Source organism: Apteryx rowi, unplaced genomic scaffold (assembly GCF_003343035.1).
Source record: "Apteryx rowi isolate R43461 unplaced genomic scaffold, aptRow1 scaffold_54, whole genome shotgun sequence".
Taxonomy (NCBI): domain Eukaryota; kingdom Metazoa; phylum Chordata; class Aves; order Apterygiformes; family Apterygidae; genus Apteryx; species Apteryx rowi.
Genome location: NW_020450805.1, coordinates 2064562 through 2079018, shown reverse-complemented (window position 1 = coordinate 2079018; position 14457 = coordinate 2064562). Strand labels below are relative to the sequence as shown.

General features: G+C 38.6%; 1 protein-coding gene across 1 annotated transcript in view; it reads right to left on the bottom strand.

Moving 5' to 3' along the window:
* LTBP1 (latent transforming growth factor beta binding protein 1) overlaps nt 1-6139 on the bottom strand; it is a 197372-nt gene extending 191233 nt beyond the window's left edge. Inside the window, exon 1 of the mRNA XM_026081275.1 lies at nt 5994-6139. Within this exon, the coding sequence (XP_025937060.1) occupies nt 5994-6061 (68 nt within the window). The 5' untranslated portion in view covers nt 6062-6139. The remainder of the gene's footprint in view (nt 1-5993) is intronic.
* Between the last annotated feature and the right edge of the window lie 8318 nt (nt 6140-14457).

Below are 14457 nucleotides of genomic sequence, written 5' to 3'. Positions count from 1 at the left end.
CAACTCTGGACTTACCCCAGTATGAGTAAAATCATTATTTTGTTCCTTTGTCCAGAAATAAATTGTTATGCTTTCGAATAAAACGAACCAGAAAAAGTGGTTTCTCTATACCTCCAGGTCGCAAAGTAATCAGATCTCCTCTGATGCTCTTTCGAAACAGCTCCTCAATGCAGTTAAATATTTGGTTAGATCATCTTTTCTTGGCTTGTCTAGTTTTCTTAATACTTTGCAAATTTTTGCCATCAGTAAAGTTCTTCCAGTAAAAGCAATCATTAAAGTTCTGACATCTTGTAGATCTTTATTGCTTGCTGCTAGATGGCAAAGTAATTAGAAATTGGTAATCATTTAAATGCCTGCATCTTCTGCAGCTCCTATATTGGATACCATCACAGGGCTGAAGAGGTAAAGGGAATCTGAGGGTCAAGGGTGAAGATAGGTGTGGACAAACACAGTTTTGAAATATATCGCTATTTGTCACTATTCTCAAGCTACCCTGGAAAGGCAGCGCTGGAAGACCATGTACCAATAAGCAACAGTGACAAGTAACATTGAAAATTCATCATAAAAGTTGGACATAATTGCTACACTTCCTCATGCAAGCGCTAAATGGCCAGGCACAGTTCATCTGAGCTAGAAAAAACACCTTGGAAAATGCTATGGTTTGGAATGGTGGCTTACAGTATCGTTTTCAACTTAAGCATCAGTACAGATATAGAAGCAATTTACTTTCCTGAAAAGCAGAGGCAATGATTTCTACACACATGGAGTACGTCTACATTGTTATGTCTATATTTTGCTGTTACTAACAGATGTTAGCATGAATATATTCCAGTACCACTCAAAGAAAATAACTTGATGACAAGTTAATTAAGAAGTTGAGTCTACCTTGTGGAGTGTGTTCAATTTGCTGGTATTGTGGAAGGAAAGGCTACAATGACATTCTCAAAAAGAATGTGTCCTTACATGGTAGTATGGTAACTGGCCATATATGCTGAGTTGCACTGAAAAAAGAAAAAAATTCTGATTTAAGAATATTAATATGGAATATTCTGCTAAAACTGAAATTTTTCATTTTGCAAGATAGTGCAGGGTGTCATCACTGGAGTTATAGTTCAGTTGCTTCCAGCTCCAGCTCTGCTGTGTATCCCAAGAGACAAGATAGTCTCTTCTCCTGAGGAAGGGAGGCATTTTATTACATGGGTTTCTGGCTTTGAGTAGAAATATAATCTCACCAACAGAGAATGAAAACAACTGAACTACAACTTTAAGAAGTCATCACAGACATTCTAGTTTTACCTTGGATTAAAGTTGAGGGTTTTTTGTTGTTTTTGTTTTTTTTAATTTTTGCCTTCTATGATGAGATGACTGGCTCAGGGGATGAGGAAAGTGATGAATGTTTTTAACCTGACTTTAGCAAGGCCTTTCACACAGTCTCCTGTAGTCCCTTACGGAAAAAAAAATATGAAATATGAATTGGAAAAGTGATTTATAAGATGGGTGAAAAACTGGCTGGACTGCCAGGCTTAAAGGGTGGTGCTCAGTGATATAAAATCCAATTCTCAGGAGGTTAAGTAGGTTACTAGCTGTTTTCCTTAGAAATTGACACCGAGGCTGATATTGTTCAATATCTTTATTAATGACCCAGACAATGGGACAAAACACAGTCTCAGCAAGAAGGCAGACAATACCAATTTCAGGGAGTAGTTGTTACACTGGAGAGCAGAGGGACTTTGACAGGCTGGAGAAAGGGGCTCATGAAGTTCAAAGGCCAATGTAAAGCCCTGTATCTGAGATAAAACAACCTTGTGGAACAGTACCAGCCTGGTGCTCAAATGGCTGGAAAGCAGCTCTGCAGACAAGGATCCTCATGGACAAGCTGAACATGAGTCAGCAGCATTTCCCATGGCAAAGGGACAGATCAAAGGACTGATTATTCCCCTCTATTTGACACTTGTGAGACCACATCAAGTACCGTGTCCAGTTATGGGCTCCCCAAATGAGGAAAGACACTAACATAGTGGACTGAGCCCAGCAGAGGGCCACCAAGATGGTCAGGAGCTGGAGCATGTAACTTACAAGGAGAGACTGAGGGAGATGAGTTTTTTTTCAGCTCCAAGAAAAGGCAGCTCAAAGGGATCTTATTGTAATCTACAACTTCCTCTTAAGAATATATGGAGAAGATGGAGCCAGACTTTCCAGAGGCATACAGCAAAAGGACAAAGGACAATAATCCAAAGGTGGATTCCAACTAGATAAGGAAATTTCTTTTTCACCCTGAGGGTGGTCAAACACTGCAACAGGAGCCCCGAGGTGTTGTGGGAGTGCCACCCTTGCAACCTTACAAATACTCAAAGCTCAGTGCATAAAGCACTGAGCAACCTGTTCTAGCTGACCCTGCTTTAAGCACAGGGTTGGGGCCAGTTTACCTTCAGAGGTCACTTCCAATCGAAATTTTTCTCAGATTCTAACACACATGCACCCCTGCCAAAGTCACTGCTTTCTAAAAAACACTTTCCATTTCTGTGTGTGTGGTGATGGTGGTGCAGGGGCAGGGAGTGGTAAAAAGCTGCAGCCAGAAGTCCAATCTTCTGTCAAAAACAGCTTCTACAAAATATTTTTAACAGACCTCTAGACTAAGTTTAAGTGCAATGCCCTACTGGGTAGGGAGCAGAATTTTTTTCTGTAAACCTTTAGTAAAAGGAACTCCCACAATAGTAATGAAAATGGATGTCCTCCAGAGATATTTATTCCTACACCAGGCATTAACCTTCAGAAAACAAAGATAGCATTCCTCTAATCTTTTTTTGGACTATCACCTGGGCAACAGTCATGCAAATCAATCTTGGAACTACCTGTTCTAAAAAATAAACTACATAAAGCCAAAGATATAAAAAAGAACTAGTACACAGGACAGGAAATTAAATAACTAAAACAGCAGTAGTAGAGCTCAGCCAAGAGGTCTGTACAACACAAAGTCAATATCTTTTGACAAACCAAAGCAAGAATGAATGAATTTCATTTTCAGTTACAACTGTTCCACATTGCTGATTTCAACTGAGTTAAAACAGTGTGTGCCCAATTCTTCTCTCAGTCAGTTTATTACCTAGGTTCATACTTACCTCATCTATGTCTTTATTCAATTAGTAGCAATTGGGGAGCTAATAGAAGGAATACTTCACCCTTCAACAGGAGGAAAAAAAACATTTAAGATACAAGTTGATCAGATTCATGAAAATTATGATTGTGTGCTTGCCTGTAATAGCACAGGGCTAGATCCAGGAATACAGTTTTGGAGGAACCTAGGAAATATTTCTAGGTGCATGGGACATGTTGATAAGCCCAATTCTGTCACAAAGTCTGTGCATTCACCTCTCCTTTGATGGACAGTGAAGCTCTGGTCTGCCCAGCACAAGAGGAAACTTTCAAGTTATGTCAATAATTGCCTCCTAAAAGAGGTTGCTACTCACTGAAGTGGCAGTGCTGTGAGACTTCAGTGCATTACTGAGCTCCAGCTGATGAATGCTGTACTCTTTCTGATACCCATTTCCAAAACTATATTGGAAATATATATATACTTTTTTTTTTCTGCTCCCACAGCTGGCAATGCAGAAAATCAAGCTGTTGGAACTATACTGTTGCCAACAAGCAAGGGAGTCAGATGTGGAGACACTCAGAGTTACTGGAAAGCTATCACAGAAATCCAGGACCACAAGCACGTCTGTTATTGAGATAAGAATTCCCAAGAGGTTCCAATAAGAAACGGATTTTTATTTCTGAGACACATACCACTTGTTTTCAACTACAGCCATCTTCATCTTTTGCTAACATTCTTCCAAGATGAGACATTCTACCTGATAGTATCCCTCCTCAGCCCAGGGCTACGACAAACTTTGCTGGCGCTACATGCCTGCGTGTGTTCTAAATCCAAGCTATTTCAGGAAATTAATCTCTCTCTCTCTCTTTCTCTCTCTAGCACCCTGTTATCCCTCTCCCACCCCCCAAAGAAAAAGCTCTGGGGAAAAAATAAGTGAATTTCTTGCTTCACTGCTATATCACAGTATCTATGCCATGATAATACTGCCACCGTGATCCTAAGATGACATGGAAGAACACATCTCAGTCACTGAAGTTGGAAAAGTTGCATTCACATACAAAACATAAGAATTGTCAAAGGATGGTAAAAGAAGTGCTTGAGAGACAAGCCTCCTCCAGGAGCTTACTTAGGTGTTCCAAGTCAGGTTTTGCCCTGCCTGTCACCAGTTATTAGAAGATGACAGATTCCTTCAGGCAAGAATAGATAGAATCTTTAAAAGTATATTTTACTATCCAATCTGGACATCTGGCCTTTCTCAGAAAAGGAAGAATGAGAATGTCTGGCAGAGTGGAAGAAGACATATTCCACAGCCTACAGGAATCACTACTGATAATACAGGAATTATCTGGCCTTTTCTGTACTGATTTGCTATACCACACTTTGTGGGGCTAAGCAGAGAAGCCAGGTGCTGAGGATTATCAGTCCTGCTGACCTGTACGGGAGGGAACAGAGAAAAGTCTGCTGATTTTAGTGGTAATTTCCCCTTCACATTAGTCACTCCAATAACTCTGCTTCACTGACAGGAGTGAACTGGGCTCAGAGAGCTGCAAAATACTCGAATTGGGTGGCAACTGGGTGTCCTTCAGGACTGTGGATGAATTTGTCCATAAAGACCTCAAAGAATGTATTGGCTTAGGATTAATAACCTCAAGGGAACCCAGGTAAGACACTCTTCCTATTACATAAGACTTACATTAACCTGGCTTGGCTTGTGGCTGCACAGTTAGATGAACCAGAATACCAGGAAAAGGAACTGGAAAGGTTTAGGAGGAGAGAGCCTAATAAAACCAGACCTGAACATCTCTTACCACACTGAAAGTCATTGGCAGTGCCTAGTGATCTCCATTCTTAAAAGAGACTTTGGAGAGAGGAAGCCCAATATACTTTGTTGTCAGAAACCTATTAACTACTCAGGTGCAGTCTCCTGTAATCACAAACTGCCCTTCCGAATTCATTTCTTACAGTTCTGGGCATGGGAAAACGCAGCTTATTTCCCAGTCCTGATTATCTTGCTCTCCAGGCTAGAAGTGCTAGGCAGACTGCACTCTGCTCACAGCTATCCAAAAGCAACACCTGTTACGGGGTGGGGAGCACTTTTTGTCACCAACTTCATTTGACATTGGAAGGACATTAGTTGCTGCAGACACCTAAAACTATCCCCATTCAACCTGATCTCCACCCCCTTGTCTCCTCCAAATCAAATGCAGCCCTGAAACCAGCTAAGGTCAGACAGATTAATACAAACTAACATTATAGTTAGAGAAATTTCAGACTCTTGAAGTATTTAAGCTAAGGAAACTAATGTCAAAAAGTCTGTCTAAGCTACCAGTCACTGAAGAGGCCGGGGGGGGCGGGGGGAGGAGAAAGAGGTCTTCAAAAATAGGGGTGTTTCTTTGCTCTCTATGGCAGGCAGATACAGTCGTGAACCTCAAATGCAAGCAAGCAGAGGTATCCATTGTTGTGAAATCATAAACATTTGCAAAACAGAAAATGTATTGTTTTCTGGTTTCTCTCTTCCGTTTGCAATATAAGCGCCAAATCTTACTCTCCTCATTTATGTGGGGTGTTGAAAGTTCATATCAGACTTTGTTCACAGTTAAAACTCAAGAAGTCAGTGTAAGTGAAGAATAACTCCTCTGAAATTAGTAGACCATTGTCATTCTACAAGGAAAGTAAAGCTGACTGACATTACAGGATATTCTCCTCCCATGAGGAGATCTGTTTCATAAGTAATATAAATCGAGAAAGACACTTAAGTCTGAGAATTAAAACAAAAAGCTCTTAAAAAAAAATCTGTGTAAATTTCCAATTTCCAACTGCTGTTTGGGAACACTTGCAAGGAACAGTATTTTATAAATCTAACATTTTGGACCTCTTTGAAAGCAAAGAAAATACTTACAGTGGTTGCATTTGTTGAGGTAACCCAACAGGAGGCTTCTGCTTGATGGTGAATGCCATCTGAGTCATCGGGCCAACCTTCGGTGGGACCTGCACCTTCTGGGAGAAGGTCTGCTGGGCAGCCTGCTGGGGTATGGGCCATGGGGGAACCACAGGGCTCCGGCCTCCAGTGGAAGATGTGTCTTGCATGACTGTATCCTCACAGGAATTACCTTTCGTTCCCGGTTTACACACACAAAGCTGAGGTCGCAGGCATATCCCTCCATTTTGGCACGGTGGTGCACAGTTAGCTAAGAAAAGACATTTAAATAAAAAGTACCTGTGAAACAAAGCAGGATGGAAACCACAAACCCTCCCCACAATACAACAGATGTTAATTGCTAATTTTAACTGGAGTGGGAGAGGGCAACATTACTAAGCTGCACAAAAGATGGTATATAAGTTGGTGTAGCTTTTACTGCCTTCCTATATAGTGCATGCACAATATTTGTACACCTCAGAAAAGTAAAATGCTGGTGAGCTAAAAAGCAGGAAATGAGTAAGTCAAATCAAGAAAGGCAGCATTATTTTATATCTTCCTGTAAGTGGCCTTTTCCACTGCCCTTCCCTGCTTCCTCCTTCCCCACACTTTAACACCCAAATTGCACGCTGATGAAACAAGATCATGCAGAATGTACAATTTTACTACTAGTCCAAAGCTTGGATTAATTCTATGACTATTTAAAATCACAAATCCCCTGTAGGTACCTAGAGGAAATCATTAGAGTATGGATGACCAAAATGATGCCAAGAGGCAGGAAGCAATTCAACCCTTCCCTCTCTAAAGCAGAGATGAAATTCCCTCCAACATCACCACTGTAATAACATAAAAAAGGAGATGCATAAGCCATTCCTACCAAGACATAACTACAGCTAGGAGTTGCATTCTTTGAAGAATGTCTGTGATTATCCTGAACTAGTTTCTTTACATTCCTTGTATCATCAGTGTGGAGGGATAAGTTTCTCCAAAAGAAAAGTCATCCCACCTCTTTCAGGTATCTGACTTCAAATAGGATTAATTACACTCTGGTTGTGTTGCTCTCTCTGACTACAGGGGAACTTTGAACAATTTGTCTAGACTCAACACCCAGTTTGTAGGTCTAGTTAAAAACAGGATCAATTCCATTCTGAGTGAGCTCTAGAAGAAAAACAAGTCCCATTAAAAAAAAAAAGTAGTTGTTTCTGATCATATGAAGTTTTTAACCATGATATATACATAGCACTGCAAAGCTATGTTTTATCTGAAAATTTGCTTTGGGTGCTAAATATTACAATGTTAACGTATTTAAAGAATGTTAAACTAATACAAAAATGGCAAAACAAATGACTTCCCTTATTCAGAAGATATAATTTAACAGTAAAATACAACTTGAATTAAAACATCTATCAAAATAATTTCTTCATTAGTCCCATTACAATGGCATACAATGAAGCATTCAAGAGAAGAGATACTGTTGAACAATGTATTTTTCATCTCCAAACTGGGCATACTTCTAATATTGTTAATAATCTTTGAACACAGACAAAACAATATGCCAGATCATAAAGTCTACAGGTTATATTAAAACAGGTAAGCTCATATCATAAACCATAAAATATGATACTACACAGTATTCAGGTATATGCAATTGCATTATGGTTAAGAGAGCTGTATATATCCTTGTTCCAAATAAAGTGAAGTAAGATGGAGCACTGGTCACCTCAAACAAGTTTTCATACATATGCATACGTATATACATACATACATATAAAAACCTGCGCAGTATGGGACTGCATTAATTTGAGTGAGTTTTCAGCTGATAATACCCAATTGATACAGACGCACTATTGCAACTGCCATACAACTGTAAGTTGCACTTTAGACAGGGTTCTTCTCAAACGTAGCTCCCCCATGTGTTGTTCAGCAATACATCTCCTCTTGAAAGCTGCTCAACTGAACTAGCTTAATTGTACTGAACTAGCATATTCTGTATTTTCCTGGCAACAAAAGTGTAATCATTTGCTTATTTATATTCCTGCTTATTTTGGAGAGTATACTTTGTCTTTGACTGCCAGAAAGCTGAAGAGGATTTTCACAGAAAACTTGGGTAGGGATTTACAAGTATGTTATAATATATAAGCTGACTCTCTTGCATTTTGCCTTTAAGAAACAGATTTTGCTATGAACAATAACAATTCATTTACACATGAACAACTGAAATGAATCATATCTTTGAAAAAGAGATTCTTAAATTTTAATCAAGTTCTAATGACTAAAAAAGCAGAGCAGAAGTCAATCTATCATGAGCTACAAGTTAATATTAACTGCTGAAAAAAACTCCAAGAACAGAAGTGTCTAGCTACTCCAAACATTATGATGCCCAGAAAATTGACAAAGTTATGGGCAAGGATGACTGAGGACATTTCTGAATTTGGAACCGAGTGACAGTTGAACAAAGACTAGGATCCTCATCTAATTTTCCTTATTTCAATCCACCATTATTTGTTAAATGGAAAGATTTTCACAACAACTAAGGATCTAAGAGCACAGGTCCCTTTGAAAGATTTCCTTTTAAAAGGCAGCAGAAGAAAGCACACATTCAAAACTGTCTTTTCAAAATCCTTTTTAATATGTTTCTTTAAAAGGGATGATCTATATTTCAAGTTACATAAAACTAAAAGCAAACCAGGCCACTCCAGCACATCTCTTCCACCACCATGCAAGAGTTCTCATTTCAGTACTACTCCAAAATAAAATAAAAATCTAGTCATCACTGAAACCACATACATTTCACAAGGTCTTGTTATTGCTGGCTAAGTGGTCCCTGTACTACTCCTGGTATCTAGATGAGAAAGATGCAGAGAACTTGGCAACCATTTCCAGAAGAAAGCTAGAATCCCACTTGATGCAGTATAAAAACAGCTGCCTCATTCCAACTTCTCCCTCTGCTAGGGTGCAGGATATTCACTAAAGACTGCTAATCTGACAGTTGTGCAGTAAACAAAAGTGCAACTATCTGCACTGCATTTCAGGTTGGTTGTCTAAAAAAAAAAATAATTTGCCAGTTTCTTTATGCAGCTTTGTCTTCCTCAGTCTGGAGAGAATCACACTACCAAATAGTGACAACACAGATCCATACTTTCAAACAAAATAACCAGGTAACACAACTCTGAAAGGGGCAGGTGACTCCGAAGTGATCTTAAAGAATTATCCCTCAGTAACAACAGCACTATGATAATGGACCCTGGAGAGACCATATAGCCATAACAGTGACCCAGTCATCATTCTAATGAGATTAAAGCCTGTAGAAACTGTGCAGATATTACAGTGAAACAGTTTGGGGACAGGCGCTTTAGAAAAAAAAATAACATAAAAAGTTTCTGTAAATGTTAGAAGTTTTTAAAGTACCATTTTTTGCAACATAAAAGAATGTCCATGTTCAAAATATTTCTTGAAATTTATGGACATGCATCTATAACTTTCAGACTTTTTAAACGGGCTACTTAAAAAAAAAAAAGTTATGCTAACGAGTCCACCCAAAAAAAGGTAAGTCAGTGTAACAAAATATCCAGCCTGCTAGGACACTGATGTTTTAACTCTCAAAAGTCAAGTGAACTAATAATTCATACACGCACAGGAGACAATACTGAGAAAACTGCAAGTCTTTGTTCATGTGGTTAAGAATCAAAGCTGTGCTTCAGAAGCTTAAGAAAACTTAAATTTTCACTTACTAAAATGAAGCTAATAAGGTTGCAATGAATTTAAAACTAGGAGCTGAAAATAGAATCTGTTTTTAAATGTAGTTATCTTTTTTCACCCAAACAGACTTTAAGAATCTTACTTCACTGACAGCAATGTAAACCCAAAGAGTTTCTCTAATTTATATATAAAACATATGAAGCTTTGCAGGACAAATTGCATTACTCTAACATCTGGCCATATAACAAAACAAGCGTTAGCATGTCCAACAAATGTGTTATGGAAGAGATTTGAGACAAACTCTGTCTTCTATGTGATTAGTGACAGCAGTGAAAAACTGATCCATTAGACCTTCACAACAATCCACCCTTTAACTGAAGTTCTTCATGTAATAGAAGATCACAAAATAAGATACAAGATCACATTTTTAGGAAAGAATTAAAATGAATTTTTTTTAATTGACATAAGATGGCAGTTTATTTTTGAAAACGTTCAAGACAGCTGCAATGTGCCAAATGTATGACCTAATTATTTTGTTTGAAGACAACAATAATGGCACATCTAATTCAAACACCATTATTTTCCACAAAGCTAAACTTCCAAAATCTGGAGTCTGGAAGTATTAAGTTGAAAAACAAAAAGTAGGCTGATACCCTCATATTAACAGAAATGGGCTTGGTACTATTGAACTCAAGGTGGTCAGGACTGCAGATTCAAGAATGAAACTTTGCAATGATGCAAGTCATTAGACTAGCCGTACTAGGACAGATCAAAGGTCCACTTATCCCTGTCCTCCTCCATTATTAATCAATGGTGGATGCTTAAGGAAGGGCATAAGAACAGCGTGAGAAGCAATGCAAGTTTATACTGTAACAGCCTTCAGCAATTAGAGGCTTGGCAATTTCCTGAGCAACGGTGCTGTTTTCAAGTTTAATAACCCTCAAAAGACTTTTCTTCCCAGAGTTTGTTGAATTGCTTTTTGCACCTATGTTAGCTTTCAGCATCTAAAACACCTTGTGGCAAGGAATAACAACCACATGCAATGAAAGTATAATTAAGTCAAAAAAACATGTAAGAGAAAGGAATACAACTAACTGAACTGGTATTCTACGAAGGCTAACTTATGACTTAAACAGGTTAAGTAGAAGGTATGCTTTGTGTTAGTCTTCCAGGTTAAGTAGAAGGTATGCTTTGTGTTAGTCTTCCATTTAGAGCACTGTTGTACAACTTGATCTCGCAACCATAGAAATCTTTGTTGGAAAGCATGTCTAGAGGTCTCCACTCCAAATATCCTCCTAAAAGCAGGACTATTGCTAACACTAGATCATGTTGACATGGCTCTGTCTASCTGAGTCTTGAAAACAGCCAAGAATGGAGATTTCATGACCTCCCACAGCAGCTGCTCAGTTCTGCACTAACCTTGAAATGAGGAGGGTTACTTTGCTTCTTTATACACATCCTGTCTGACAGGAGTCACTGTAGAGTAGCTACTCTCAGAATCTAATTTGAGACACCTAATCAAGGAAGTGGATCACCATAGGTTTCTTATATACTCAGTGAAAAAGGATCTTTAAAGAAGGCAAATCAGACCAGCAGCTGAACTGAAAGGTTATCTGCCCCTCTGGAAGGCATCTTRCCATCTCTCTCACTATGTAGAGAGGCTTGACAGATTAGATGCTGATGTCAGAAGGCCAAAGATTTAAAAAAAACCCACCAAAACTATGACCTCCCCCCACTTGCCATAAGACAAGTACAATTGGGTGAATAGAAATGGCATTCTTTTGGGTTGGTTTTGTTTTAAGATCACACAATTGGTTTCTATTAAAAATCAGGCAAGTTGTTCCCTAAACAGCAGAATTAGTGAAGGCCTGCTTCTTAAGATTTTTCCTTTCTCATCTCCCGCTATGGTAAGCCCTGTTTCCCTGTCAAGTCACAGCCATGGCCAACAGACTTCTTCTGTAGCTAGGTCAAGGTGACTAATGCGGTGCAAGAGCTGAATGGCCAACCAGCACACACATATCAATGCACCAGCAAATGGGTCTCCACAGACATAATGGCTGGGTTTTGCTTTCTTTTTCATTTGGAGATAGCACTAATTAGCAGTTCCTGGCTAAGCACAACACTGAAGTTAACAATATGACAGTGATAACAATCACTGAAGTTAAAAAATAATTAAAAAAAAAAGACTCATAACGATTGCTTTAAGTTATCCCTATGGCAATTCTTCTAGAATAGACTTGCACAGGGAACTTTTCTAATAACCAGGAAACTAATAAAAATGGTTTCAGGAGAAGAGTAGTACATGTTAAACTTTACATGTGTACAATGCACAATATTATGTGAAAAACCCCCTTTTAGATATGTATCAAGAACTTCTATTTTTAGGGAAAACACACCTGCAAAGATACCCTCTTCTAAATCCCAAAGTTTCCTACTGTGACTGACTCAAATGCACAAGCACACAAAATCTGCAACAATGACTAACTTGCTGCTGTTGCTTAACCAGCCCATTTCTCACTGCTCAGCTTCCTCTTGTAGTTGCGATATATTCATTTTGTCCATCTGCATCTCTAATTTTATTTTTATAATGTAATTGGGAAGATGCAGGCAGAGACTCTTATTATGTGCTATCATAGTTCTTTGAATAACAAAGCTTTTACCCATCACTTCATTTCATAATTTTTTTTGATACACCATTACATTTCATTAGCCCTTAGAGATTCCACAACAGCAAGAGCAAAACTTGAATTAGAGACACCAAGAGTCCCAGAGCCCATTTAGGAACTGCCCATCAAAAACAGAGCATCCCTCCTGTCTCTAATTGGGCAGAAGTTTTCCAGGTCTTCCCCATTACAAAGTCAGCTATGCAAAAATAAATCTAGTCTAAATTATGAGTTGTAACTACATTTATGAGGCAGGAGGCTGTTAAAGGTAGTAAGGATGCAGGTAAACTGTGAAAAACTGCAGAAAGACCTTACACCTCAAGCAATTAAGCAATAAAATGGCAGATGACATTCAGTGTAGATAAACGCAAAGTGAGCACACTCAAGGAAAGAAAAAGTCCTGACCTCATTAAACTGATGGTCTTCAAACAGACCATTACAACTCTGAAGCAAGAGTTATTGTAAGTAGTTCCATGAAAACATCAGCTCGTTACTCAATCAAAATTGAAATGAAAATGAAATGAGCAAGTCAAGTGTTTGGAATGACTAGAAAAGGAATAAAGAATGACAATATAGAACACCATTATGCCCCCCTATATATTCACAGTTCACTCACACCTGGAGTACAGGGGTACCGTTTTGGTCTCCTCATCTCAGGAAGGATTTCCTAGCAGTAGAACCCCGGAAAGGTTCAGAGAAAGGCAACTAGGATGATCAAAGGTGTGGAACAGCTTTCACATAAGTAATGACCAAGCAAGCTAGGACTTTTCAGTAGAGAAAACTTGGAAGTATGGCAGAAGCCTGCAAACTTATAAGTAGCAGAGAAAAGTAAACAGGACATCATCTCTTCTGTCTTAAGAAGATCAAATATAAACAGCTGGTGGCAGGTTCAAACGCTAAGAGATACATATGTGGGCGAAGAGGGAGTAATTAATCCATGGTACCATATTTGCTTTGGAAGTCATTTGGAAGTTATTTCCTATCAGTTCTCCAAATGATCTAGAGATACAATTTACAAAAAAAACCTTACTTTTCAATGATAAATTCACAGTAAAAAATTTAAATGGTCCTGAAAGTTTCCTGCACATCTAACCTTTTCTCCTCAGCTCCACCTTTAGGGATCTCCTTTATCAAACAACTGCTGTTGGTTAGCATTTAAACAGCCACAGAAATATTTCAGTGTCATTCCTGAATTTTTAATACTTCAATAGAGTGATTTCAATTAAGTGCATGTGTTTTGTGTTATTTCTAGTGAGCACATCCACTAGATTCTTTCTTTCTGTTCAAACATTTAATGTATTTTTTTTTCTTAACTACACATAGTCAAGCATCAATTTAAACAGAATGCACTGACTTCCAACAAATTTCATCATCACACACATTGGAACAGTGTATACCAAACTCCATGGGGCTGATGAATATTGCTTAGCCTTTATTACTACCCAAGCCAATGTGTTTTTACTGTCTTCTCTTACAGGAGCATGCAAATCTCGTCAGACAAAATACATGCCATAGGACAAGTAATAAAATACCACTGAAATAGCCAGTGAAAGGAGTGTTAAATGCAAGTATGTGATTGTTTCAGCTTCCAGCATAAAATTGTCAAGAAATGATGCATGTGTCAAGTTTAGGGGAAGGGGAAAAACCAACACTGCGACATGAACATACCCGTGCATAGAGCAACAATTTAAAGCTCCTTTACATGTAACATGGGAATAGGCTGTTAAAGGCACAGTAAATACTGTGTCTCTTATTTGATTATTTCAAGAATTCTATTCCTCAAGCATACAAGAAAACTGAACCTAAGCACATCTTGCCTGAGCGAGCTTCCTAACCACAGGGCTGCAAAACAAAGGCACCTTTAACTCTTGCAGTGTTAGAAGAGAATGGTGATGCCCCACTGATTCCAAAAAAAAAAAAAGACCATAAGAGACCTACTTTCTCTGGAGAGTGCTCCAAGCTGTGCATTTTGAGTGGAAAGAGGCATTCTTCACAATTTCCCCCAGAAAAATTTGAATATGATGCTCACATCCTGGAGAAGGGCAAAGTTTGTAATAGTTTCCTGTTCTCCAGATTACCCTACT